We start from the raw sequence: 26,981 nt of genomic DNA, 5'->3' as shown, positions 1-26,981 counted from the left end.
TTTGTAAAATTCTCAGAGAAACAGAGTTGAAATTTTTTATCTCTGAAATTATTGTTCCTCTACCATTACCACCACCTTTTATGTCTGGCTGTCTTTGATCTAACAGAAGTTCAGATTGAATTCTTTTTTTTTTTTTTTTTTTTNGAGACAAAGTCTTGTTCTGTTGCCCAGGCTGGAGTGCAGTGTTGCGATCTCGGCTCACTGCAACCTCTGTCTCCTGGGTTCAAGGGATTCTCCTGCCTCAGGCTCTCAAGTAGCTGGGACCACAGGTGCACGCCACCATACCCAGCTAATTTTTTTTGTATGGTTAATGGAGATGGAGTTTCACCATGTTGGCCAAGCTGGTCTCGAGCTCCTGACGTCAAATGATCTGCCCACCTCATTATCCCAAAGTGCTGGGATTATAGGCATCAGCCACCACTCCTGGTCCAGATTGAGTTCTTTGAGGGGTGAGAAATATATAAAATTAAATAGTCTTCATAGAATTCTTCATTTGTTCTGTCTTACCCCAACCCTACTTCCTGAGGAGCATTACATAGAAGAATTGGAATAGAACATTGTTTTGAATTTCTCACTGAGGCAAAAACATCCCTTTGTGCTCCTCCTTAAAGATTTCTGTGGAAGATGATTTTAGCACTTTAAAAATAGAACATATGGAAACAGTCTCCATTTGGTCAGAATAATCATCAGAAACCACCTACTGAATATATGTGCAGGGCTCTGATCTTGTAAATCAGAATAAGTTTCTAAATCCTTAGAATAGGAATTGTATTAATATTCTTTCAGAAGAAATTATAAGGTACCTGGGACTGAACATATTTTTTTAAGATTAGCATGAAACTGTATGGTAGTTTTAGGTCTGGGATGAGCCTGCGCATTTATGTTTTATGAACTAATGTGACAGTGTAGAATATGCTGTGTATGTGGAAACCACCTTCCTCAATTTGGTGGTTTTATATAATGGAAGTCCCATCTACCCACACACACAGCTGTGGAAATGAAGTTACACAATGAAGTTGACAAGATAATTATAGTTTAAGTAAAATAAGTTTGCTCAAGCAGTAAGTTTCTTCTTAACAGATAGTTCCTAAACATGTTAGGAAGTTTTACCCTTCACATACTTAAACTTTTGATGAGTAATATTTAGACAAAGGAGACAACCTTAAGATTTGAAATTGCCGTGTTGTAGGTTTAATCTTCTTCTGTATGTGTTAGGATAGTATCTTCATCTCTGGATTGTGTGGATTAAATGGCTCAACATAAATAACTTAACAGTCTGTGGCATAGAATAAGTGTTTAGCAAGTGTTTTCCCCAATTCCTTTGATTCCCAACAAAAGCCATTCTTGTGCGCTTTCAAAGCAGACTTGAACAGAAATCAGGTTATTGCTCCCTTTCCCATAAAGGACAATTAAACAGCAATTGTTTTCCTAAACACAGTTTGATGGGTGTGTGTTTGTTTCCAGTGCTTTTGTTGTCTTTTCTTGCAGTCATTGTTTAAGGTTTACATTTTTATTGGCTCTTTCAGCAAATTGAGAGAGGCATTTTACCATGGGTAAGCAACTTAATGCCTCCCACTGGACAGTCTTCATTTACATTTGAGCTGCTCATGATGTGTCCTGTCAATCACTGATGTAGGCATACCCTGGGTGTGTGTAAGCTATTGCCCTATTTTGTGCTTAAGTTTCAGTAATGGCTTTACTGGAATGTATATTAGCTAACAATATGAATTGGGTAGAACTGCTTGGGTGAAAATACTGACCCAATTGCTTTCTGCCTTGAGTGAATTTAAAATCTTACTGGACCTCAGTTTTCTGGACTGTATGGTAAGGACTATCTGCCTTGTAGGGTTTGTGAAGATTAGATTAGTTAGCACACTCAAGTGCTGAGGATACTTCCTCACACAGAGCACTAAAAAAAGTGTTACTCTTGAAGTAATTTGTATTATTAATGTACATCCTGAACTTGAGTCGTTTGTGTGTACCTTCCTATGGATAATATATTGACTTCAGAATAGCTGTCATTGGGCTGGGCGCGGTGGCTCACGCTTATAAACCCAGCACTTTGGGAGGCCAAAGCGGGTGGATCACGAGGTCAAGAGATTGAGACCATCCTGGCCAACATGGCAAAACCCTGTCTCTACTAAAAATACAAAAATTAGCTGGGCATGGTGGCGCACGCCTGTAGTTCCAGCTACTCGGGAGGCTGAGGCAGGAGAACTGCTTGAACCCAGGAGGCGGAAGTTGCGGTGAGCCAAGATTGTGCCATTGTACCCCAGCCTGGGTAACAAGAGCAAAACTCCGTCTCAAAAAAAAAAAAAAAAAAGGAATAGCTGTCATTAAAAAGCAGTATACTCTGCTTAAGGCTACTCTCACTTTTAGGCAGCCTAAGGAGTCTTTCCAGCAGGATTCAGATGAGTATAGGCCTTTCTCTTTGTTTCTTAAATATACCTCTTTTCACTTTTTGCTCTCACCATCCTAATTATCTTTGTTGCTTGTTAGATGATTACATATTCTCACCATTCTCTCTGTTCTAATATATTCTGCATTCTGATGGCAAATTTTCTATGAAAGTGAAGATTATGCCACTATCTCCTCTTAAGTGGTTAATGACTTTCCATCAATTATAAGATTAAAACAAACTCAGGTGTTTGGTATATAAAACATTATATGCAGCCTTATGCTTATGCTTATGCTTAATGGTCCTACAAAACTGCACTCCTCACTATACACAATTGTATTTTCCCTTGTCTTGTCCGCCACATTTCCCTTAGCCAGGAAATGCTTTCTCTACTAGACCTCAATATCCATTGAAATCCTGTCCATTGGTAAAGCTCCCCTCAAACACAAGTGTTCTCTGTGAAGCCCATTCTGAGTCCTCTACCTGGTTGTGGTTTCTCTCCCTTTCACCCCAACTAGTAAACCCCTTCAGGATTTTAAAGCTATGGGACTAGTTTCCATAAGTTGCTTTATGGCTCTAGAGACTGAATTTTCATGTGTTTCATGTATAGCATGACTACTTATTTGAAAAACAGGTGCAGTGGCTCAAAAGGTTTTTTTTTTAATTACCATTCTTATTTACATCCATTTTGTTATATTGCTTTCTCCTTTTGCCCAAGCTTTTCATTAGTGTCACTGAAGTAACAAAAAATACAGAATACTAATAATTAGATTTATTTTAAATGTTATATCTTTAGAATTGTCCCTAAGTCAATCTACCAAAATTTAGTATTCCAGAAAAACAGATTTCCTCTTTTCTCTTTTTTGTTGAAACTGCTTCTCCAGTTAGTTGGTCTAGTTAATGTTGCATCTTTCTCATTAAGTGAGATTATTTTCACATAGTAACTTAGTTAACAAAGCTGTTTATTAGTGGAGACTTTCTGATTGATACTGGTGATTAAAAAAACACCAACACACATTTTCTGCATCTCTTATTCCTTGTCCTTTTAGCAAAAATATTTTTGTGAATTATATCCTTTTTGGTAGAGTTCAAATAATTTTAATGTGTTAATTATTTCTGTAGCCTGATAGACTGTTTTTTGTTGGACTCGGCTCCTCTGAATGTTTCTATGTCTCCTACTGGAGACTTTCTGGCAACTTCCCATGTGGACCACCTTGGAATTTATCTGTGGTAAGTTCTTTCATACAGTGCTGTTTTGGGATAACGAAGATTGTATGGTCAGAGAGTTATAGTTGCTAAAGTGGTCTTTAAATGGAAATGTCACAAGTTAACGTAAATACTTAATTCACTATAAGTCTGTGATTGAGTCAACATCTGCTTGATAATGTAGACCGCTTTGCTTAAGTATATGTTCTAAACCAAATGATTGATTTTTATCTGTTATCGTATTTGGCTTTTATTTGCAGAAAGAATAAGTAAGTTTTAAAAGTTTAGCAAAAAGGAGTTCTCAGCCAAGCCATGGTTCACCTGCCAGTGTCCCACTACTGCTTTATGACCTTGGCCAGTCACTTCTGAACTTCAGCCTACTTTGTCTATAAAAAAGGCACAAGTATAAGCAGAATACTTTCTGAGATTTATTCTAGTTGCATGACTTTTCATAAACATGTAAAGATCCAGGAGGCTGAGGCAGGAGAATTGCCTGAACCCAGGAGGCGGAGGTTGCGGTGAGCCGAGATTGCGCCACTGCACTCCAGCCTGGGTAACGAGCGAAACTCCGTCTCAAAAAACAAACAAACAAACAAAATGTAAAGATCCTTATATGATCTTCAAATTCTCTTATGATGAACTTATAAGGGATTATGATAGCTCATAATAGAACATCACCTGTGTTGAGAAAAAATTTTGTCTCTTTCCTAACTTTATATATCTAATTCTTTTTACTATTATTATTGGGTAAAAGAAAGAATTGATTGTAAAAAACATTTAATTATAAAATGCTATAATTATATTTGAAGATACAAAGCAATTTTAATATATAATAGAAATAGACCCTGTTCACCTTAATTTGTAAAATGGAGTATCTCCCGGAATCCATGAGGCTACAACAATTTAGAAAAGAATAGTAGCTATGAGACCTCACAGCAGGCGTATGGCCTTTCTCTATAAAGTACTGCTATTAATAACTCAAAACCTGAGAGTCTCAATTTTAATTTTCTATTCCAGCTTCATAAAGTATGGGGAAAAGAAACCTGTCCGCTACTTTGGGACAGGTATCCACATCTTCATTAGTCATTCATGGCCAGGATGCAGACTGAGTAGCAGAAATATGGCTACTTAGAGGGATATTCTAGAGAAGGGGAATCTATGATCTTTCAGCAACTGCAAGAATATGCTCAACACAGTCACGCTCTGACTTACTCTCTGAGTTCATTTTTCCTTCTATTCCAGTATCCTTAAATAAAGGTTGATATATGTCAAAACAATATATGAAAGTTATTTTGCCTTATAAAAGTATTATCTGCTACTGGTCTGTCTTTAATACTACGTCAGGAAAGAGACTCGATAATTTACATAGCTTTATTATTTATAATGGCATCTATGACATAAATCAAGGCATTTTTAAATTGATACAGTCTATCTTTGAGGTCTTTTTTTAACTAATAGAAGTCTGTAGTCAAATTTAAGATTGTAGAGTATTTCCCTGAAGAAACTTTTTATAATTTTTGAAATATTGCTTATGTTTTGTTTTCTCAGGTCCAATATTTCTCTGTATTCAGTTGTTTCATTACGGCCACTTCCTATGGATTATGTCCCCTCAGTAGTAATGCTTCCTGGTACTTGCCAAACCCAAGGTAATCACAAAATTGCAAGTAATTTTTGAGGTGTAATATTATAAACCTAATATAGGAGATACTGCTACCAAAGGCAAAGTTTAGTGCATTCAACCAAAGTGTTTTTTAACCGATATAAAAAAGACTTTGAATGACTTTGTGAATTTATGCAGAAATATAATCGATGTGGCATTGAAAATATATCAAATAGTATACCAGTGAAGAAGGTATTTTGGGGCTAGTGATGGGAGTTGTAGTTAATATGAGAAAATAAGGAAAAGACAGGGATAAGGAAATGAAATTAATGAACCGTTTACAAGGCTGCATTGAGTGAACATGTTATGAAACACAGATGAACTTGAAATGAATTAAGTTGCTTTTATATGGTAAAAATCTCATTTTGGGTTAATTTGTTTTACCTGAACATTTTTTAAAGATGTAGAAGTATCAGAAGAAACAGTAGAGCCAAGTGATGAAATGATAGAATATGATTCACCAGAACAGCTGGATGAGCAATTGGTGACTCTTTCACTTCTTCCTGAGTCACGATGGAAAAACCTTCTTAATCTTGATGTTATTAAGGTAATACTATAGTACACTTAATTAATGCACTTAATAGACCCTAAGCATGCATCCAGAAGCATTTTTATGTTTTTAAGCAGAGAGAACTTCCCCTACTTTAAGGGCGTTAGGAGGAGCAGTTAATGTATAAGATAACAGTGACAATTCCATTTAATCAAGTATTATTTAATATGGTGTGATTATCACAAGATATTCATATTTATGTCAACTTTGAGAAACTCAGCAGACATTTGGATGTGGCAAAAGTTCAGCCTGTATAGAGCTATTGGAAACTGATCCTTTAAAATCCAGCCTAAGAAATCACTTTTATGTAAGTTTCTAAAACAAGCGGGAACAAAAAATAGCTATTATAATGTATTTCTACTGGTAGGCATTTGATGACCAGATAAATTTCATTAGGTTTTCATTTTATTAAGTTAACCCTTTATCTCACACCATGCCCTGTCTTACACCATACTCTGTCAGCTACTGAAAGATTTTTAGAACTTGATGTATCAGGGACAGATACATAAGTTAACATGAACTAGGTACTAAATAATGTACCTGGAGAGTATGGTGGTGAAGAAAAATCCTAGCCCCTATGTCCTTGAGGAATTTATCATTATGCATGAAAAATGGACAACTATGGTATAGATTAGTATTTTTTTAGAGTATGTTTTATGACCCCCACTAGTGAGTAACAAAAACTACCAAAAGGAATACAATAGAGTGAAAAATTTCAGGTTACCTTTTGCTCATGAATGCAAGTATTGTTTGGTGAAACTTGAGTTGGTTAGACATACACATACACTAGATCCGCTAGGTGACTTAAGTCACAGTATAGGCTCTGGTAAAAAGTTTAAGGAACACTGACATAAGTAACTAACAAGATGTAACTGTCCTCGTAACTAATAACACAAGAAAAGAAATGCGTGTCTTGGATAACGAAAGAGAAGTTTTCATATTACATTTCCTCACAGAAGTTAAAATTGCTTCTGTTTACCTGCTAACTTTTTGAGAGATTAGTCATCTGTATAAAGGTGTGCTGTCTAGAAGCATGGTGTCGAATCTTTTCATAATGGTGTCTACACTGTCAGCTTTGAAGGGAGTACATTATGAAATAGTTCAAATGCAGGGCATTAAACTGTACAAGTAGATTACTGTGAGGGGAGCAATCAGAATAATGCTCAATTAATTGAGCTGAGTTTTTGGGCTACTGTGGTCCTCAATAAGATGGCAGTGTGCACTACATAAAATCTTGTATCAAAACATGAGTGGATTATCTTTGTGAGAGGAATATGCTAAAACCTCTAATATTTTTATTTTCTATTAAATAAGAATGTACCAAGATAATGATTTATATTTGTCGTGTGGATAACTTCTATTTTTGCTTTTCTTTGTGAGATTAGATAATTTTCAGGGCACTATGGAGTTCCTCCAAAGCCTTATGGTTTTAACAAATCAGTGACTGTCCCCTTTCTAACTCAAGAATGGTGAGTTAGAATGGTAACTGTGACTCCTTACAGTCTCCATCATCCTAAAGGGCTCTATACTACAGGTGGCAGTGCTTTGTCCTGTGTTCACATAATCATTTTCTTTTATGCCATGGCTCCACTTTGGAATAGAAAGTCTGCCTAAAGCTGCAGAGCTCCTAAAGAATAGAAGAATAATGTGAGGTGAAATTGTGAGACTTCTTTATCAGGCACTTTACCATAGAAAGGCTCTTTCATCAAATATTCCTGAGAGGCAGGGTGCGGTGGTACATGCCTATAATCCCACCACTTTGGGAGGCCGAAGCAGGTGGATCATTTGAGGTCAGGAGTTTGAGACCAGCCTGGCCAACATGGTGAAACCTTGTCTCTACTAAAAATACAAAAATTTGCTAGGCATGTTGGTACACACCTGTAATCCCAGCTGCTCAGGAGGCTGAGGCAGGAGAATTGCTTGAACCCAGGAGGCGGAGGTTGCAGTGAGCTTACTGCATTCCAGCCTGGGCAATGGAGTGGAACTCTGTCTCCAAAGGAAAATGTTCCTGAGATACTGATATGTATCAGTGTACTCACCAAAACAAAATTCTTTCAGTGGAAATTGCAATGGAGTTTTTCCTTATATAATTTTTCTAGCATTTGAAATATTTACAAACCAGCAATCATGTTTTCTTTTATTTTAAAAGCACACAGTACTAAGGAAAAATAAAAATTCCAATGAAATAGAAGAATTAGCTGTACTTTGCAGGAAGATTATCAAATTATTTATAATGTTGGTCTGCTTGTGGCTCCAAAGTTCTTCTGGAGAAAAGTATGAGAAACTCTTTTCTATTAAGAATTTATGTAAATTTTGCTTTCCATCCTGTTTTATGAAAGAGTTTGTACTCAATACAAAAAGAAGTTTATTTAAATATTCACGTAAATATTCATATTTTAGGAAGATTAGCTTTGTTCATCTTAGAATTTCTCCTGTGTCCTTGGTAGAATTTCTCCTGTGTCACTTTTTTTCAGCCTGTCAGCAAGGGTGCAAGAGATCTGCATTGGAAATTCCAGGTTAAGGTTAGATCTGGGTATTGGTCAGAAGCGATTGTATTTTAACTTTCTATGAGTTTCATCCCTCCTTTCTTTTTAGTATTTTTTTTTTAATTGATTTAAAATTAAATATTAGAAATTGTTGGCAGGATAATTGCTGTTTTTCTTTCTCATTTTCTCTTAATCAGAAAAAGAATAAACCAAGGGAACCACCCAAAGTACCCAAATCAGCACCATTTTTCATTCCAACAATTCCTGGCCTTGTACCCAGATATGCTGCACCTGAACAAAATAATGATCCTCAGCAGGTAAAAGACAAATTAGAACATTTGAAGTATATGAGTGTATGTTTATTTGTATGTGTTTTGTGCACTTCTTTACAAGACCTAGTTTTACAGATACAGGATAAATTAATGATAGCTTTTAATTACAAACTGTACATTTTTGGATGTTACATGTATTATTTGAATAATGTGTATTTGTTTTTGTTTAAGTCTAAAGTGGTAAATCTTGGAGTTTTGGCTCAAAAATCAGATTTCTGCTTGAAACTTGAAGAAGGACTGGTAAATAATAAATGTAAGTTGAATTATAAAATATTTTAACAAATATCTTCAGCTTATTTTACTTTATATGAGGAGAAATTGAAAGAAGTATTATCAGAGTTCTCAGTAGTTAAGATAGTGAACATTAAAATGATTGAAATTTTGGTTTTAATTTCAAGTAATTTTAGCTCTTATATTAAATAAGTTCACTAAACTCAAATGGTATTGATATTATAAAAATCTGTTCAAGATTTTTCATATATCTAATTTATTTTTTGCTATTTGGAGATGGACACATTTATTGACTACATTTATAATGAGATCCTTCTTGATGTGAATTAAGTATAAAAGTTTGGTATGTCATTTTTGTATCAGAAAATTTGCAAGCCTTTGGTTTTTATTTATAATTTGTAATACAACAGACTGCTTAGATGATTTCATATATTCGCAAATTATTCTATTAAAAGGGAAATGTTTTAATCTACCTCTTCTGTTAATATGTTTAAATTTTGAAGGCTACAATCTGTAGCTAATAGTGATTAGCCATAAGAACTATAATTACGTAAAAAATCATGGTCACTCTCCTGATAATTTTAACTTATCCTCTTGTTTTGATTCAAATGCTTTTGTTTTCATACCAAGATCACTTGAGTCCACATTAGCAAAAGTCAAAGAATGATACTAATGAGCCTTTGTAAATGACTTCTTAATGTTTATGGGGAGACAAAGAAATAAAAACACTGTTTTTTAATACATGCTGAAGGATTTAAAATTGATTAGACTTTTGTCATTGGTGATGTTCTTTTTCAGAAAGCTAAAGCATAGTCATTGCAATTCTCATATTAAGTGACTCATAAAAATAGCTGTAAGTGTATTGAGTATGTTTTCCTGGGGTGCATATGAAACAACACTTCTAGGGAGAAGAATTAGGTTTGGGCTGGGTAAGAATAAGGGGTGGGGTCTTTCCCCTCTGATTTTATATATTTCTGTATTGTTAGTACTAAATTTCCTAATGATTATGTACTTTTATAACTTTATAACAATAAAAAAGAAAAATAAATTATTATACCTCATCAGATTCCCACTGCTCACCACTATTAATACTTTTGCTTGTATCTTCATAGCCTTCTTATATTAGGATTTACTCAGAGAGAGATATGAGCATTTTTAAATTTTAAAGTGTCTGTTGTGAGGCATTAGATTCTCTTTAACAGGAAAAAAGGTTAAATTACAGAAAAAAAGTGTTTTAAGTACTTTCTTTTTTATTGCTGTCATCATTTGTACTGATTTTCATTTATTTTGAATTTCATTCTACTACATAATATGAAAAAAATTAATTGACAGGAAGAATTTCCCATGCCATTTAAATATATCCTGTTTGGGGTATGGAAGGAAAACTGTAGTTTTCTATGTTAAATGATTATAATCAAATCATAACTGGACTCTTTTTAAAATTTAATGCAGATGACATGGCTCTCAACCTTCTGAAAGAATTAGGCCCATCAGGAATTGAAACAGAGCTGCGAAGCTTGTCTCCTGATTGTGGTGGGTCTATAGACGTCATGCAGAGCTTCTTGAAAATGATTGGGATGATGCTGGACAGAAAACGTGATTTTGAGTTAGCCCAGGCATACCTTGCATTGTTTCTAAAGGTAAGTCTAATGTCAGATGGTACTGCCCAGCTTTTCTTCCTCTGTGGCAGTGCTATCTAATAGAACTTTCTGCAAAGATGGGTATGTTCTATACCACCCTTTCCAATATTGTAGCCACTTGCCACATGTAACTACGGAATACTTGAAATGTAGACAATGTGATCAAGAAACTGAATTTTTAATTTTATACAGTTTAATTAATTTAAATTTAAATATCCACATGTGGCTATTGACTACTACATTGGACAGCTGGACAGTACAGCTTGGTCGTCTTGTTTTCCTTTTTTACTCAACTGCACAACAATTTTGACTTTACCCCCTGACTTGATGCTATCTGCTTGAACCAATGTGCTGAACTATTAACTTTTCTTTTTCCAGTGGTTAGTTACATTTTGAAAGCTTTTTGTGCTTGTGAATAGAAAATTGGGTTTTGTTTGTTTTACTACTGAAATCAAAATATTTACTTCTATCCTTGGTAAAGGAGTTTTGATCATTTGACAATAAGAGAGTTATTTTAAGATTAGTATAGTAGAGAACTCATGTTTTGAGGGTCTGCTTTAATGGTATAATGTGTTGAAAGAGGTAGATGATGCCAATTTTCGGTGATAATAGATTTGATTTTTATCCCATTCATACCTAAAATGAGTTCAGTTGACCTAATTATTTAAAAGTTAGATATTTTGGAAGTGACATGTAGGATTAAAATACAGAAATGCCACAAATTGTCTCTAAATCTTTTTCCAAAGTTGCTAAGCGTTAGTTCCCAAATATGAATTTACTGAAATTTTAGAAGATAAAGGACGCTATCTGCCATTTATTACCAGTGGGGTATATGAGAGGAAAAACATACAGCAATGTGGAAATGTGAATTTAGTGTTAGAACTAGGACCTTGTTTCTGGATCTGTATCAGGACTGTCTTAAGGTGGAGAAGAGTGATGACCACTTTAATTCTACCAGAGAAGCAATAGTACCATAAAGGAGCTTATAATAAAAAAAAGTTTGATAGAGGAAGGGAAAATGGGAGATAGGAATAAACCAACACTTAAGAAAAAAGTATACAGATAATGTCTTATGTGGTTCCTTTGGTAGAAAAATTGAATCCAGATTAGTTAAAATTTTAATTGTCTTAAATGTTAAACCGTCATATTTTTTTCATTGCAGTTGCACCTTAAAATGCTTCCTTCAGAGCCAATACTCCTAGAAGAAATAACAAATTTGTCATCCCAGGTGGAAGAAAACTGGATCCATTTGCAATCACTCTTCAATCAAAGCATGTGTATTTTAAATTATCTCAAAAGTGCTTTGTTATGAAAATAAATTTGTGACTAAACAAATCAAAAGACTTACATATTAAATAGGTTCAATTGAACTCATTTCTTATTTTCCAAGTGTCAGTGTGAAAAGAAAATAATATAATTTTTTAAAAATTATTACCTGCTTATGTTTTTTGAGTATCTATCTCATATAAGAGATGCTGCATGTTCACTGTGAAGTATTGCTGAATTAAATTGAAAATGTCAGATATAAGAGCAGCCTAGTGCTTTCTCCATTGTAACATACCGAAAGGAAGTTGTTCATGGATCAGAAATGTGGGAGGCCCTTCCTTGCCCAAGGCAAATTGCTATAGACATTTAAACTGATAACAAGGATAGGTAAGGGAAATTCCAAATTCCATTGGAAGTTGGCCTTCAAAGGTTTTCCTTCCTCACTGATGACCTTTTTATTTGGGAAGAAACTGCTGAACACACTTTTCTTTCGACACCAGGTAGCCCTGGAGTTTTCTTTTTTTCCTCATCATCATTTTGGTTTTTTTTATGGCTCAAGACTTTTGCAATACATGAATTAAACATAAGCAGTTCTTTAAAGCACGGTGATCTAAAAACTATTCTTAGTTTATACACTTAAAAGTTGAGTCTTTCATGAAATGCAGTGGGTTGAATATAAACACCAGTAGCGTCTTGTTCAGATAAGAGAGTTTCAGGGAATAATCTCCAGAAGAAGCAAAAGGCATTTACTGATGATACCTTTAATGTTCACGTTTTTATTTAATGATGTAAAAATTAGTAAACTACTAAGGAAATAAACCAATCTGGTTATTGTACTGAATTTCAGGGTTTTTTTGAGAAAGTGTATTGACTTATTAAAGCCACTGATGGAAATGTTAATAATGACTTAAGTTCTAACTTAAAAAACCATTATATTCCTCTTTCCTAAATACTATATTCTAAATTGGAATATGGCAAAATTCCAATATATAATTCTGTACCTAGTAAAGCTTGTAATCACTAAAACAAAATAAGCGCTGTAAACTGAAATTGTATTTCTTATACAAATCATCAACCAAATTTTCTTCTCTTTTTAAAGTGAGCATATAGACTAATGTATAGCTCTCGGAGATACATTTAGGTAGTATTACATCATCATTTTGGCAGGTAATCTTCTAGACTTTTCATGTACTGTTTCCATCAAGGGCAGGAAAGAAATACAAAACATAATTTTATTTGTCTGTATTTTCCTTAAAAATATATCAATCTGTGCATACTGGTTTATCTTTAAATTTTTAAATTACACATGTAATATATGACTACATTTTGGTTGTGTACTTTTTTGAAAACCATCTTCAGTCGCAATACCCTCTGTAGAAGAAAGTTATTAACTCTCCTTGATCTTGTTTTAGACTGTTTTTATGAGTGTTTAAGAACGTGTATATATTATCTGCAGCCGCAGGAAATGTATAGTTGTGATTTTTACGAACATATAGGTATATGATTCTACAGCTTGCTGTTTCTACTCGGGAGTTTTTTATTTTTGTACATTCACAGTTACGTAATCTCTTTTGCAGTGTCCAACAGTCTATTTGCCTATGACAGACACTTAAGGAAGTTTTCCTTCTTTTTTTTTCCTTTATAATTACAAACAATGCTGAAAGGAACATCATTCTACATGAGCCCTTTTTGTACATATACGGATTTCTCTGTAGTATATGATTAGGATTTCAATTTCAGGATGGAGTATAAGCATTTTTAATTTAAAGAGATAACTTCCATTTGGCTTCCAGAATGGCTGGATCAAGTTATAGTTCCCCTCAGCAACAAATGAGAATCTGCTTCCCCACATAATTAATGAAACTTGCTATTAGATTTTTGTAATGTTTATTAATCTAATTAAAAATTTATTTTTGTTTTAGATCAAATTTCTCACTAGTGAGGATGGACATATTTTTGTATGTTTATTTTAGAACATATAAACATATTTGTGAATTGTCTTTTTCCTCTACTCATTTTTCTATTGAATGATTTGTCCCTTTATCTCACAGATTTGTTAGGAGTTCTCTTGTATTTTCTGTGTTAATCTTTTATGCCTGTTGCCAGTGTTTTCTCCTACTTAGCCATTTGGCTTTAATTTTACATGGCGTCTTTTTAAATAAATGTTTATATTTGTGTACAATCAAATTGATTAATTTCATGACTTTTACTTCAAGATATAAAGCAAATTATTATTATTTTTTTTTGAGACAGAGTCTTGCACTGTCGCCCAGGCTGGAGTTCTGTGGCCTCGGCTCACTGCAACCTCTGCCTCCCGGGTTCAAGCAATTCTGCCTCAGCCTCCCGAGTAGCTGGGATTACAGGCACGCAACACCATGCCTGGCTAATTTTTTGTATTTTTAGTAGAGACAGGGTTTCACCTTGTTTGTCAGGCTGTTCTGAAATTCCTGACCTCGTGATCCACCCGCCTCAGCCTCCCAAAGTGCTAGGATTACAGGTGTGAGCCATCGCACCTGGCCAAAGCAAATTATTTTCTAAGACATTTACAGTATATATGTTCTTATGTTTACATGTGTTCATTTCACATTTCACATTTATCATGTTTTCCTCTACGACATGATTCTGTGTGTGAGTAATGTGTAGATCTTTATCTAGAATTGATTTTTGTGAAGAGTAAAACAGCGCTGCCTCCAATGTCTATTCAAAACTCATTTATTGAAAAGTCCACTCTTAATGTCCGATTCGAAATGCTACTTCCTTATGTGTTAAATTCTTTCATTGAGCTATTTGATATTCCTAATAATGTATTACTTTGATTATAGTTTAGTATGTTTTCAGATTTGGGGCAAAGCCTTCCTAAAGTTTTATAAAAATTTGTTGACTGCCGATTAGCATATCTCTTGAAGTTTTGATATGGGTTGCACCACATTTACAGGAGTGATTTGGAGAGACCTGTAATACTGAGCACAGTCCTCCCTTGGTATCCAGCTCCAGGACTCCTGTGGATACCAGAATCCAAGCAGGTCCCACGTATGCATATGAAACGTTAGCCCTTGTATTTGAGGGTTTTTCATCCCTCAAATACCATATGTTTTATTTGTGTTTGGTTGAAAAAAATTTTGCATATAAGTGAACCTTTGCATTTCAAACCTGTGTTGTTCAGGACCACCTGAATTTCCCTTCAAGAACAATGAATGTCTTCATTAAATCATCTTTTGTGGGAGAGCTTTTGATTTCATGGATTTTCATATATATATAATAAATATATAAAATAAACACTTTTGACATTCTGAGAATTTTGTTACTATAAGGAAATTTCATTTTCTAATACATATGATAATTGGTTGTTGCTGTTTGTGGTAAAATGATTTGATTTTTATATTCCAATCTCAGCTGCCGAACACTTTGTCAATACAGTCTCACTAGAAAATCCAAAAGAATTTTATCTTCTGCAATTGATGAGACTTTATTTCCTAGCCAATATTTGTGTACTTGAAATTTTTGTGCATTAGAAGTTTTATACTTTAAATATATGCCCTTTTTAAAGATAAAAGCACTGAGGATAGAAAATATGTAGACTGATTGAAATATATATTTAGTATTGTATGAAAATAAATATAATTTAAAAGCTGTTATAATCTCCAAAACATTTTAAGCCTTGAGAGAGATATGACTTTGATCTCAGTCACATATGGCCACTTCTTTTTCTCTTTCTTATTTTGCTTGTTCTGTGCAACGACTAGAGATAATTAAATGATGTCAAGAACAAAAAAACCTCTTGCCTTTTTAATGACCTTGTTATAGATCAATTTCCCCTTTATAATCCTGCTTTGCTTAGACCAGATGTCAGAAAACCTACAAGTATTTCACCCTCTATAAAAAATGCTAAATGTACCCTTCCCCCAAAAAAATCCATAACCAATCAAATTCCTATAACTATTTCCCAACCTTGTATGAATAATGTTATAATCCTGCTAAAAGAAACTCCTCTGTCTCTGCCTACATAAATGAAACCTTAACTTCTCTACTTTAGAATACTGACTCTTTGGAGTTGGTGTTTCCGGGTGGGCTATCCTTAAACTTTGCACATTTATAAACTCTCTTTCAATTAGATTCATACCCTTTTTATTATTTTAGGTTGACATAAACAGCTTGTTAAAAAATTTGGGACGGCCATGGTTTTGCACTGAGCTTTCTGCACTGGGTCCCAGCAGACCAGACCAAACTATAATGAAGTCACTTATGCTGAATGCCAGAAACTTCAGTGAAACAGGTAGATTCCAAAACAGATCATTGTTACCTTTGAAAACAGGCGATTTCAGTCTACCTGAGTCAGCACACTAAGGTAGTCTCTTCTACTTTAAGCCTTACAAAAAAGTAACCTGATGTTAACCTTTTTTCTCTAGTGTTCGATTTCCTTGTTCTCACCTTATAAAACCCCCTGTTCTGCTCTTGCCCAGTGGGAGTTCTCATTCCACTTTATAGAATGAAGGGCTTCCCTAACGAATGGTGAATAAAAGCCAATTAAATTTATAACTTGTAAATTTGTTTTCTGACAAGCTAAATGAGCATTAAATAGTCAAAGTGCCCAGGGACAGCCAGGTCATTGAGACAAGATTTTACTAATGTGTTTGCCTGCAAGGCAGATGTTAATATTTTTTTAATTATATTTTCTATCATGTTATTTAGGACTCTTGACTGCAAATTATTATCTTTAAACAGGAAGGGAAATTTAAGAATTCAGGAATACTGGATTATCTGATAAGGGTTAGGTCACTTTGTTTTCAGGAATTTTTTGTAACCTGTGACACAGAAATGCAAGAAGTACTCCTTAAATTCTGCTTTTCTTTGCAGAGTGCTTCATTCCTTTGATTGGGTTTTTCCTCTGCAACCAGTACCTGCCAAAGGCAGTCAACAATCCACTTGATATGCAGCCTCTTCCTAGAGTTTGAGATTGCACACTGGTAACTAAAAACCCTCCCATCTGGGTCCTAAGTCTTCCCCTCATTTATCACACTTCCCTTTCTTCATCTGGAGAAAGAGGAATCCCTTTGTTTTCTTTTTATAAGCTTTTCACCACCCTCTGAGGACAAAAAAGCTTCGCCCACCCCTAAACACCCCCACTTTCCTGTCTTCATCTCTCTCATAACTCTGTTATGCTAAAGTGAAGATTACATTTTTAGAGGATGGAAAGCTATCATGTCACTGAAAAATCCCATTTTTGAATGATATATTGTGTATTCGCATAGTATTTCACCTTACAGCCCTGCAAAAAAAAAAAAGTAGTCTCCTTCCAATGAGAAAGTTGCCTCAATCTCAGAAAAGGTGATATGTTTGGAAAGGCAAAGGAACAAGACCACATCAGTCTTTAAAGAATTATTCTTATACATTTTTGGTCATTATTAGTCTTATTTGTGCTCTGCAGACTCTTGTTTTATGATGTTAATAGTTTGAGATCCTGAAACTCTCAAGCCAAAATAGTTTCCAAGAGTAAACTCACTGACTGAGATATAAATTTGATACAATATAAGGCATATACCTTGCAGTCCCCCCATTAAGGCTAAACCATGGACTTACTGCAAGGGAAAGCGAGCAGTGATATTAGAGAAGGTAACAAACAGTATAGATCAGTGGTTCTCAAAGTGTGGTTCCCCAATTAGCAATATCAACATCACCTGGGAACTTAGAAATGCAGGCCCCACTGTAGAACTACTGAAATAAAAACTCTGTGGGTAGGGGCTAGCAATATGTGTTTTAACAAATCTTGCTGGTGACTTAATATAACTGAACTTAGAACTAGAGAAGGGAAAAAAGAAGGTTATGAGGCAAAATATTCTCACCTGTGATCCCTCTTCGTTCTAGGAAGAAACCTCAAGGAGGGAAAGTGAGGAAAAGGGTTGCAAGATAGGATTTGTAGACCCTGGCCCCAGATCTAGAAGTAAAAGGGGAAGAGGGAATGGAGGATTGGTTGGAGAAATCACTGGGTACATTAAGTAGAACTCCGGAGTTGTGGGGCAAAGTCCTGACTCCCCTGGAGGAGATTGACTCACAGGCCTCTGTCCTGACATATGGTAGCCATAGTCAAGGGGTGTGACTTATGCAGAAAGAAATGATAGTGACAGCTCACAGTTTCCATGACTGTGGGTGACACTGGGAGGGCCCTGGAGGTTTCCACCTGCTCCCTGAGGGGAATGAGTGAGGCAGCTGGGAGTAGAATATCAATAGGCCTGCTGTAGAGCCCCAGTGGCAGAGTGTGGCTGCTCCACCGTGTGGCCCAGGTCCCATTTGGAAGACAGGCAGAGACTTAGGGCACAGGCTAGGTGGGACCATGGCCCTGGTGGAGGGAGATGAGAAGAGAGTCTGGCAACTCGGAAGGCACTCACACATGGTGAACCTTACTTTGTGAGGAAAGAAACAGACATGGTAGGGAATTTGAACATAAAATCTCACAAAGTATTATCCAAAAGAGCCTAAGCTAATGTGAAAGAGACTAAGATACTTTGTAATTGGTAATTTTGTTCCCCATCCTAAATCTAGTAATATGAGGGCTCGTGGTGAAATTTAATCAGTTGGATATATAAAATAAAGAATTCTGTAGGGATCTTTTTTCCAGTGTCTGTGTACAATATGCTGAATTTTCCAATTCCAATTTTGCTAATTTCCAATTCCAGCTGAATCTACTGAATGTCTCTGAAAAGGTACATAAAATATTCAAAAGTTGGTTTTATCTCTATTTTGTTAAGATGATTTATTGACACTGCAGACATGTAGATAACAATAGTTTACTGTTCTCTGAAAATATAAAAATTCCATAAATCCTTGCAAACAATTTTTAAAAATTTAACAATATTGTTTATTACTACCACAGCCAAGAATGAATATTTCAAAGCCAGGGTTTTTGGTTTGTTTTGTTCGGCTACCCTTTTTTTTCCCCACTATCTCTAGCTAAATTCCAGTCTTTACTATTAATTTATTTTTTCTCATTTGAACTTTCACAGAATGATGTCTGCCTCAGAACTCTGGCCCTGTTTCCTCACTCCTGGCCACACCCTATTTTCTACAGTAAAATATGATGCAAGCCCAGTGGGTGACGGAATGGTGAGTGAGTGAGTTATTGAAGCCTGGACTCATGCTACCATGTGGATTTAATTTCCATGAAGCGTCATATACCAAAAAAGGAGTCACATACCTGACAGCTTCCCCATCCAGCTCACAGTGCTGTGATCATTCCTCTTTCCTTCATTCAATCATTAATTTATTCATTCTATCTTCAACAAATACTTAGCTATGACCCTGTCTCAGATGCTGCTCTATTGTCTTGAGATAATTTAGAAAACAAAGCATATAAAAATCCCTGTCCTTATGAAGCTTATATTTTAGCTCATTATTCTTTTACATTATTTTGCTTAGCCTTTTGCCTGGCTCTCTTTTAGAACCAAGATAAAGGAGATGTTTCTAAGCCTTCACACTCTGCAAAGAGTGACTGCTAGGAGTTTCTCTCTTTTTTTTTTTTTTTTTGACACAAAGTCTCGCTCTTTTTCCCTGGTTGGGGTGCAGTGGCGCGATCTCGGCTCACTGCAACCTCCGCCTCCCGGGTTCAAGCAATTCTCCCGCCTCAGCCTCCCAAGTAGCTGGGACTAGAGGCCTGCACCACCACGCCCAGCTAATTTTTGTATTTTTAGTAGAGACGGGGTTTCACCATGTTGGCCAGGATGGTCTCAATCTCTTGACCTCGTGATCCACCCGCCTCGGCCTCCCAAAGTGCTGGGATTACAGGTGTGAGCCACCGCGGCCGGCCGAGTTTCTCCCTTTGTTTCAAAGTGTGGCACATATGGGTGTGTGTGTGTGTGTGTGTGTGTGTGTGTGTGTCTGTGTGCACGTGTACAGGAATTCCCAAGTAGCCTCAAATACACATAGATACCTGAAGGGAAGAAAGTATAATATGAATAAATGCCTGCATGCTGCTTCACTACCATTCTCATTTTAACAAAGGGTTGGTAACTTAGAAAAGCTGTGCATATGAAGAGCTAAAACAATTGGAGAAAAAAAAAAAACTATCTTTTTTTCCTTGGAAGACACCATGTCTCCATTCTCTGGCTGATAATTGATGGCCAGGCTTAGGGAAGCAGAGACTAAGAATCAGCCTTGCAGTTTGTCAGACGTGGTTCCTGGAGCTGGGGGCCATCCCCCAGGGGCCTGGGTGCAGTTTTAGCTCTTGGCACTCTGTGTGGCAAGGTGGAGGCAGGGGGCAGAGATGAGTTCATCTCTGTTGCTGTGGTGACAAGGAGGTGAAGTGAGTAGGATACAACAGGCAAGGAAAAAGGTTCATGTGGAACTGTGTGCTTCTCTCAACCCATTCCATTCCCTTTTCTCAGTGGTTCATTCAATAATCCTGTATGGGGTATGGCAGGACGGAGATCCCAACGCATATAAGACAAGGTCCCTGACCCCCAAGTATAGGAGATGAGCCTTGCAGGAGGAGAGGCAGCACACATTCGCCTTCTGGGAGCCAGGGGAGGCTGCACAAAGAGGACAGCTGCCACTGATCTTGAACAGAGTGGGAGCGGCATGGTATTGCAGAGAGAGATGGGACAGCATTCAGAGATGGAGGCCACGAGAAAGGCAATAGAAAGTCAGGGGTGTCCAAAATCATGTCAGCTGCTACCTCTGGGAATATGTGGGGGTCAGTGGTCCTGGAACTGGGAACAAAGGAGACTTTTTTTTTCTGCAATGGTTTGTGTATTTTTAAATTAAGATAAAATATCAACAAATACTGATTCTGGGTGTTGCTGCCTATGTATTTTTATGCACTTCATATTTAATTTTTTTTTTTTACTGTATTTTACTTTTTACTTTTTTTGTTTAGCTTTTCAAATAAAAGGTATGTATACGTCTCTCACCATCTATCCATCCATCCATGCTACTTCATAGATATATCTTGTGTGGCTGGCCAGATCTTATTTCCTCTGGAAGGTGGTCTTTGGAAGTTACAATTGTGTTTGTCACCCAAGTCGCTGGACCTTTCCCAAAACTCCAGGCCACTACTTGACCTGACCACACTCTTTTGTATGCAAGTCCCTGACATTGGGTCTTTATGAGGTGTGAATGGTCTCTAGGTCAGCACTGAGCCCTGTCTCTTTCTCTCTGTGCTCAGCTGGCATGAATTGGGAGGCAGAAGACCCGAGGGAGCTGCCATGAGTCACGTAGCTTGGCTGGGCCAGAAACTTCTCCAGGAAGTGGTGGGAAGGGTGGCCCTTGGCAGAAGAGATCCTCATTTCAATGGTGTGGTACCTGCCTGAGATTTCCCAGAAAGCATGAAGAATATCAGAGCGGAGAGTTTCACTTTTTCAACAACAAATAGAAATAATCCACTTGATTCCACATGAACTAAATGTTGAAGAAAAGCATAATCTTACATTAGCTTATCTCTTTACCCTTTACCAGAGCTCAAAGATGGAAATTACCATTATCTTCCTGCTGATAAATGACAATCAAGCAGCAAATATACCATACATTGTGTCACTTGAAAAAAGTTTTATCTATAAACAAAATACTAATCCTTAAAAATATTATTCTTTTATGAAACATAAGGCCTTTTTTTTTTTTTCCTTATATCCTTGGTTGTAGCAAACTTCCTAAATAAACAGCACTGCCCAGAGGCACTTAGGGTAAATTTAGATCATGCAGGACCTCGTCTGTCACTGTTTGCCTGCATCTCCAATGCCCTTGATGGTTGGTTTCCTCCTCTTGTGCCAGTGTGGAAGTCTCATTCCATTGTCTGCCATCAGCTAACCTTCCAAATTTGCTATAGAGCCCATTTAAATTTTGCACACACAAGTGTTCCATAAATACGGAATTTAGTGGTTTTCTAAGAGCTGTCTGTCCAGTGTTCCCTGGGGGGTTTTCAAATATTTTCAGATGGTCAGCAAAATATAATGAAAATCTATTTTCATAAAACTGTTTACTTAAACAGTATTTCAAGTACAGGAAATATCAATAGATATAATTCATGTAACACTGAGATCCTCAATAATTTTTTAGAATGTGAAGGGCTCCTGAGACCAAAAATGTTGAGAATCATTGCACTAATTGATTGGTTAGAGAAATACATAGCCTTACTGAGAGGTGCTAGCATATACTAACACCCAATGCATATCTCTGAAAATGCCTTACATCTAATGTTCCAAGGGATGCAATATGAATCAGAACTGCTCTTGATCCTCTGGGAGAGCCAGTGGGATCAGGGCTGGTCTCAGGTTTTAAAACTCTATTCAACCTCAGATGTAGTTGGATCAGCCACCTATTGAGTTCAATTACGACTAGATGGAAAACTTTAAAACAATTAAGTCATAAATAAAAAATGCTTTAATTAACATAATGAAATGTGTCACTCTGCATGTTTAGAATCATTTTCAGCTATTTTTAGCAGAAAATAGTATTTAAGTACATTGAGGCTTTTTCTAAGTCCCTTGAAGACTTAGTGGCTGAGAACCACGTCTAGGCCATCCCACGGTACACATGGCTGATACTGGCCATAGATACTGGAACCTCTGTCTCCAATGCCTCACTCACAGCATCTGCTTCTCCATGGCACTTACAACTCATATTGTAATGTTAGTGCATTTCGTTGGAACAGTCTAGGGCTCAGGCTTATACCCAATGCTGAGAGATGAAGGTTCTATGTTCAGGAAGCAGAGACTCTAAGTGAGGAATTCCCCACGCAAAGAAGTGTGTTCATAAGGTATTGGGAGTCAAAAGTAGGAAAATCTTCCCCTTGGCTGCCTATCTTTGCAACACACTGGGAAATTTTCACACTTAAGCTTCCTAGCAGCAATAACAGCAGCAACTATAATAAAATACTATCTTTCGCAGAAGGAAAGACATCTTGCTGTGTGTTTTCCTAAAATAAGAGACAATTCTCTATTAGCTAAGAATATTTTCCCAGCCTGGCTAACATGGTGAAATCCCATCTCTACTAAAAATACAAAAAATTAGCTGGGAGTGGTAGTGTGCACCTGTAGTCCCAGCTACTAGGGAGGCTGAGGCAGGAGAATCACTTGAACCTGGGAGGTGGAGGTTGCAGTGAACCAAGATCCAGCCACTGCACTCCAGCATGGGGGACAGAGTGAGACTCCATCTCGAAAAGAAGTAACTCCATCTCAAAACTAAGTAACAACTAATCTTGATTTTCACAAGTAAAAATTAATTTTTCTCGCACATAAAGAAGTCTGGTAGATAGTTTTTCACAATGGTAACATTATTCAATGGTCCTGAGAAAGACATAGGCCTTTTCCCCCTACTTCCTCTGCTTCATTTTTACAACAAGGCTTTTTGTTCCTTATGTTTGTCATTTTGCAGGCTCAAGCTGACTGCCACAGCTATAGAGATCAGACCTCAGAGAACCTTCTCAAGCAGGAAGTCAAAGAGGCGTAGGAAAGATACCTCTGGCCACTATTTAAACACAAAATTAAGACACTGTTAGAAAGAAAGGGAAAGCAGAGCTTGCCGTTACACTGGTAACAGACTCTGTCTTCTATTTCATAAGGCCCAATACTACTCCTACAACATTCACTATCTATAGAGATAGTTTTTATGCACGTTATAGATGGGATGCTTTAAACTAAATAAATTTTGATGTATACCTTATCAATGGTGAAACATTTTAGTGTGAAATAAAATAACTGATACAAATATTCCCACCTGTTCTGGCTTAGGAACCTGGTTCAGCATCTCTAAGTAGCTGTGAGTGTTGGCAGTACTAGAATTGGCAGTACTGTGGCTCATAGAAAAAAGGTGACATATTAAAACCAATATCACAGAAATACAAAAGATCATTCAAATCTACTATGAACACCTTTATGTGCACAAACTAGAGCATTTAGAGGAAATAGATAAATTTCTGGTAATAAACAACCCTTCTAGATTAAATCAGGAAGAAATAGAAACCCTGAACAGACCAATAACAAGCAGCAAAATTGAATCAGTAATTTATAAATTGCCGGGGGGAAAAAAAAAGCTCAGGAGCAGATGGATTTACAGCTGAATTCTACCAGACATTTAAAGAAGAATTGGTACCCATTTTACTGAAACTATTCCAAAAGAGGGAAACAGGGAATCCTCCCTAAATCATGCTGTGAAGCCAGTATCACCCTAATACCAAAGCCAGCAAAGGCCATAACAAAAAAGAAAACTACAGACCAATATCCTTGGTGAGCACAGAGGCAAAAATCCTCAACAAAATACTAGCTAACACCATCCAACAGCACGCTAAAAAGATAATGCGTCATGACCAAGTGGGTTTCATCCCAGTGATGCAGGGATAATTTAACCTATACAAGTCAATAAATGTGATACATCACATAAGCAGCATTAAAAACAAAACTCATAGGATCATCTCAATAACTGGAGAAAAAGCATTTGATGAAATCTAGCATCCTTTACAATAAAAGCCCTCAACTAAATAGGCATAGAAGGGACTTACCTCAAAGTAACAACAGCTATATATGACAAACCCACAGCCAACATCATACTGAGTGGAGAAAAGTTGAAAGCATTCCCCTAAGAACTGGAACAAGACAAAGATACCCACTTTCACCACTTCTTTTCAACATAGTACTGGAAGTCCTAGCCAGAGCAATCAGGCAAGAGAAGGAAAGAAAGTACATCCAAATTAGAAAAGAGGAAGTCAAATTGTCACTGTTTGCTGCTGATGTGATTGTATGCCTAGGAAACTATAAAGAATCATCCAGAAAGCTACTAGATCTGATAAATGAATTTAGTAAAGTCTCAGGATAAAAATTCAATGTACACAAATTAGCATCCCTGCTACACACCAACAACAACCAAGCACAGAATCAAATAAAGAACTCAATCCCTTTTACAACAGAAAAAAAAACAAAAAACAAAACGAAAAACAAAACCTTAGAAATATACTTAACCATGGAGATGAAAGATTTCTACAAGGAAAACTACAAAACACTGCTGAAAGAAATTACAGATGACAAACAAATGGAAACACATCCAATGCTCATGGATGGGAATAATCAATATTGTGAAAATGATCATATTGCCAAAAGCAATATATAGATTCAATGCAATTCTCATCAAAGTACCATCATAAGTCTTCATGAAACTAGAAAAAAAAAATCCTAAAATTCATATGGAACCAAAAAGGAGTCCACATAGCCAAAGCAATACTAAGCGAAAAGAACAAATCTGGAGGCATTACATTACCCTACTTCAAATTATACTACAAGGCTTTAGTTAGCAAAACAGCATGGCATAAAAATAGGCATGGAGACCAATGGAACAGAAGAGAGAACCCAGAAATAAAGCAAAATACTTACAGCCAACTGATCTTCAATATAGCATACCAAATCATAAATTGGGGAAAGGATGCCCTATTCAATAAAGAGTGATGAAGAAACTGGCAAGCCACATGTAGAAGAATAAAACTGGATACCCATCTCTCACCTTATACAAAAAATCAACTCAAAATGGATCAAAGACTTAAATCTAAGACCTGAAATCATAAAAATTCTAGAAGGTAGCATCAGTAAATCTCTTCTGGACATTGGCTTAGGCATGACTAAGACCCCAAAAGCAAATGCAACAAAAACAAAAAGCTAATTAAACAAAAAGCTTCTGCATAGCAAAAGAAATAATCAGCAGAGTAAACAGACAATCCACAGAGTAGGAGAAAATATTTGCAAACTATGTATCTAACAAAGGACTAGTAGGCAGAATCTATAAAAAATTCAAACAAATCAACAAGAAGGAACGACCGCATCAAAAAGTGGGCAAAGGACATAAAAAGACATTTCTCAAAATAAGATATACAAGCAACCAACAAACATATGAAAAAATGCTCAATATCATTAATCATCAGGGAAATGCAAATAAAAACCACAATGAAATACCTACTACATTACTCCTGCAAGCATGGCTATAGTTAAAATGTAAAACACTATAGATGTTGGTGTGGATGTTGTGAAAAGCGAACCAGTTTACACTGCTGGTGGGAATGTAAATTAGTCCAACCACAAACCACTATGGAAAACAGTATAGAGATTCCTTAAAGAATTAAAAGTAGAACTACCATTTGATCCAGCAATCCCACTGCCGGGTATCTACCCAAAGGAAAAGAGGTCATTATATGAAAAAGACATATGCACCCACATATGTTAATAGCAGCACAATTCACAATAGCAAAGATATGGAACCAACCTAAGTGTCTATTGACTAACAAGTAGGTAAAGAAAATGGGCAAAATATATATTATGAAATACTACTCAGCCATAAAAAAATGTCTTTTGCAGTAACTTGAATAGAACTGGAGGCAATTATTCTAAGTGAAGTGGTAGCTCAGGAATGCAAAATTAAATATTGTATCTTCTCACTTGTGAGAGCTAAGCTATGAGAATGAAAAGGTATAAGAATGATATAATAAACTTTGGGGACTTAGAGAAGTTTGGGAAAGGAGAGAGGGATAAAACACTACATTTCAGATACAGTGTACACAGCTCAGGGGACAAGTGCACTAAAGTCTCACTAAAGGTACACTAAATCGCCACTAAAGAACTTATCCATATAACCAAAAATGACCTGTACTCAAATAACAATTGAAATTTTAAATATGAAATTAAAAGAAAGAAAAGAGGCCAGACACAGTGGTTTACACCTGTAATCCCAGCACTTTGGGAGGCTGAGGCTGGTAGATCATGAGGTTAGGAGATCGAGACCATCCTGGCCAACATGGTGAAACCCTGTCTCTACTAAAAATACAAAAATTAGCTGGGTGTGGTGGCATAATCCCAACTACTCAGGAGGCTGAGGCACAAGAATTGCTTGAACCCAGGAGGCGGAGGTTGTAGTGAGCAGGGATAACGTCATTGCACTCTAGTCTGGTGACAGAGCAAGACTCGGTCTCAGAAAAGAAAAGAAGGTGACTGTTGTGACAGTGACCCTATTCTTTTCTATAAGCTTGCTAAACAGCATCCCAAATTCTGGCCTCTTCCCACTTAAGGCTGGCACCAGATGGTCTCACTGCTCTCAACGCCAGTCCCAACTCTACTGATTAAGTCACTTATGAGCCAAGTTGCTAATAAAATAATTGTTTTTATTTTATTTATTTATTTATTTATTTATTTTAGCTGGGATTACAGGCACGTGCCACCATGCCTGGCCATTTTTTCTTTTCTTTTCTTTTTTTT

The 26,981-nt window shown here is 36.4% G+C and overlaps 1 protein-coding gene and 1 long non-coding RNA gene across 2 annotated transcripts in view; one reads left to right on the top strand and one right to left on the bottom strand.

Moving 5' to 3' along the window:
• Positions 1 to 11,877, top strand: part of WDR36 (WD repeat domain 36) — a 34,401-nt gene extending 22,524 nt beyond the window's left edge. The window contains exons 17-23 of the mRNA XM_017527216.2: positions 3,521 to 3,628; positions 5,153 to 5,250; positions 5,666 to 5,811; positions 8,498 to 8,617; positions 8,804 to 8,885; positions 10,316 to 10,503; positions 11,666 to 11,877. Coding sequence (XP_017382705.2) covers positions 3,521 to 3,628; positions 5,153 to 5,250; positions 5,666 to 5,811; positions 8,498 to 8,617; positions 8,804 to 8,885; positions 10,316 to 10,503; positions 11,666 to 11,815 — 892 coding nt within the window. The 3' untranslated portion in view covers positions 11,816 to 11,877. The remainder of the gene's footprint in view (positions 1 to 3,520; positions 3,629 to 5,152; positions 5,251 to 5,665; positions 5,812 to 8,497; positions 8,618 to 8,803; positions 8,886 to 10,315; positions 10,504 to 11,665) is intronic.
• Positions 1 to 26,981, bottom strand: part of LOC119470988 — a 110,173-nt gene that overhangs the window by 10,216 nt on the left and 72,976 nt on the right. The gene's annotated exons all lie outside the window — the stretch shown is intronic.

Source organism: Cebus imitator, unplaced genomic scaffold (assembly GCF_001604975.1).
Source record: "Cebus imitator isolate Cc_AM_T3 unplaced genomic scaffold, Cebus_imitator-1.0 Scaffold46, whole genome shotgun sequence".
NCBI classification, from domain to species: Eukaryota; Metazoa; Chordata; class Mammalia; order Primates; family Cebidae; genus Cebus; species Cebus imitator.
This window is presented reverse-complemented; position numbering and strand designations above follow the sequence as displayed.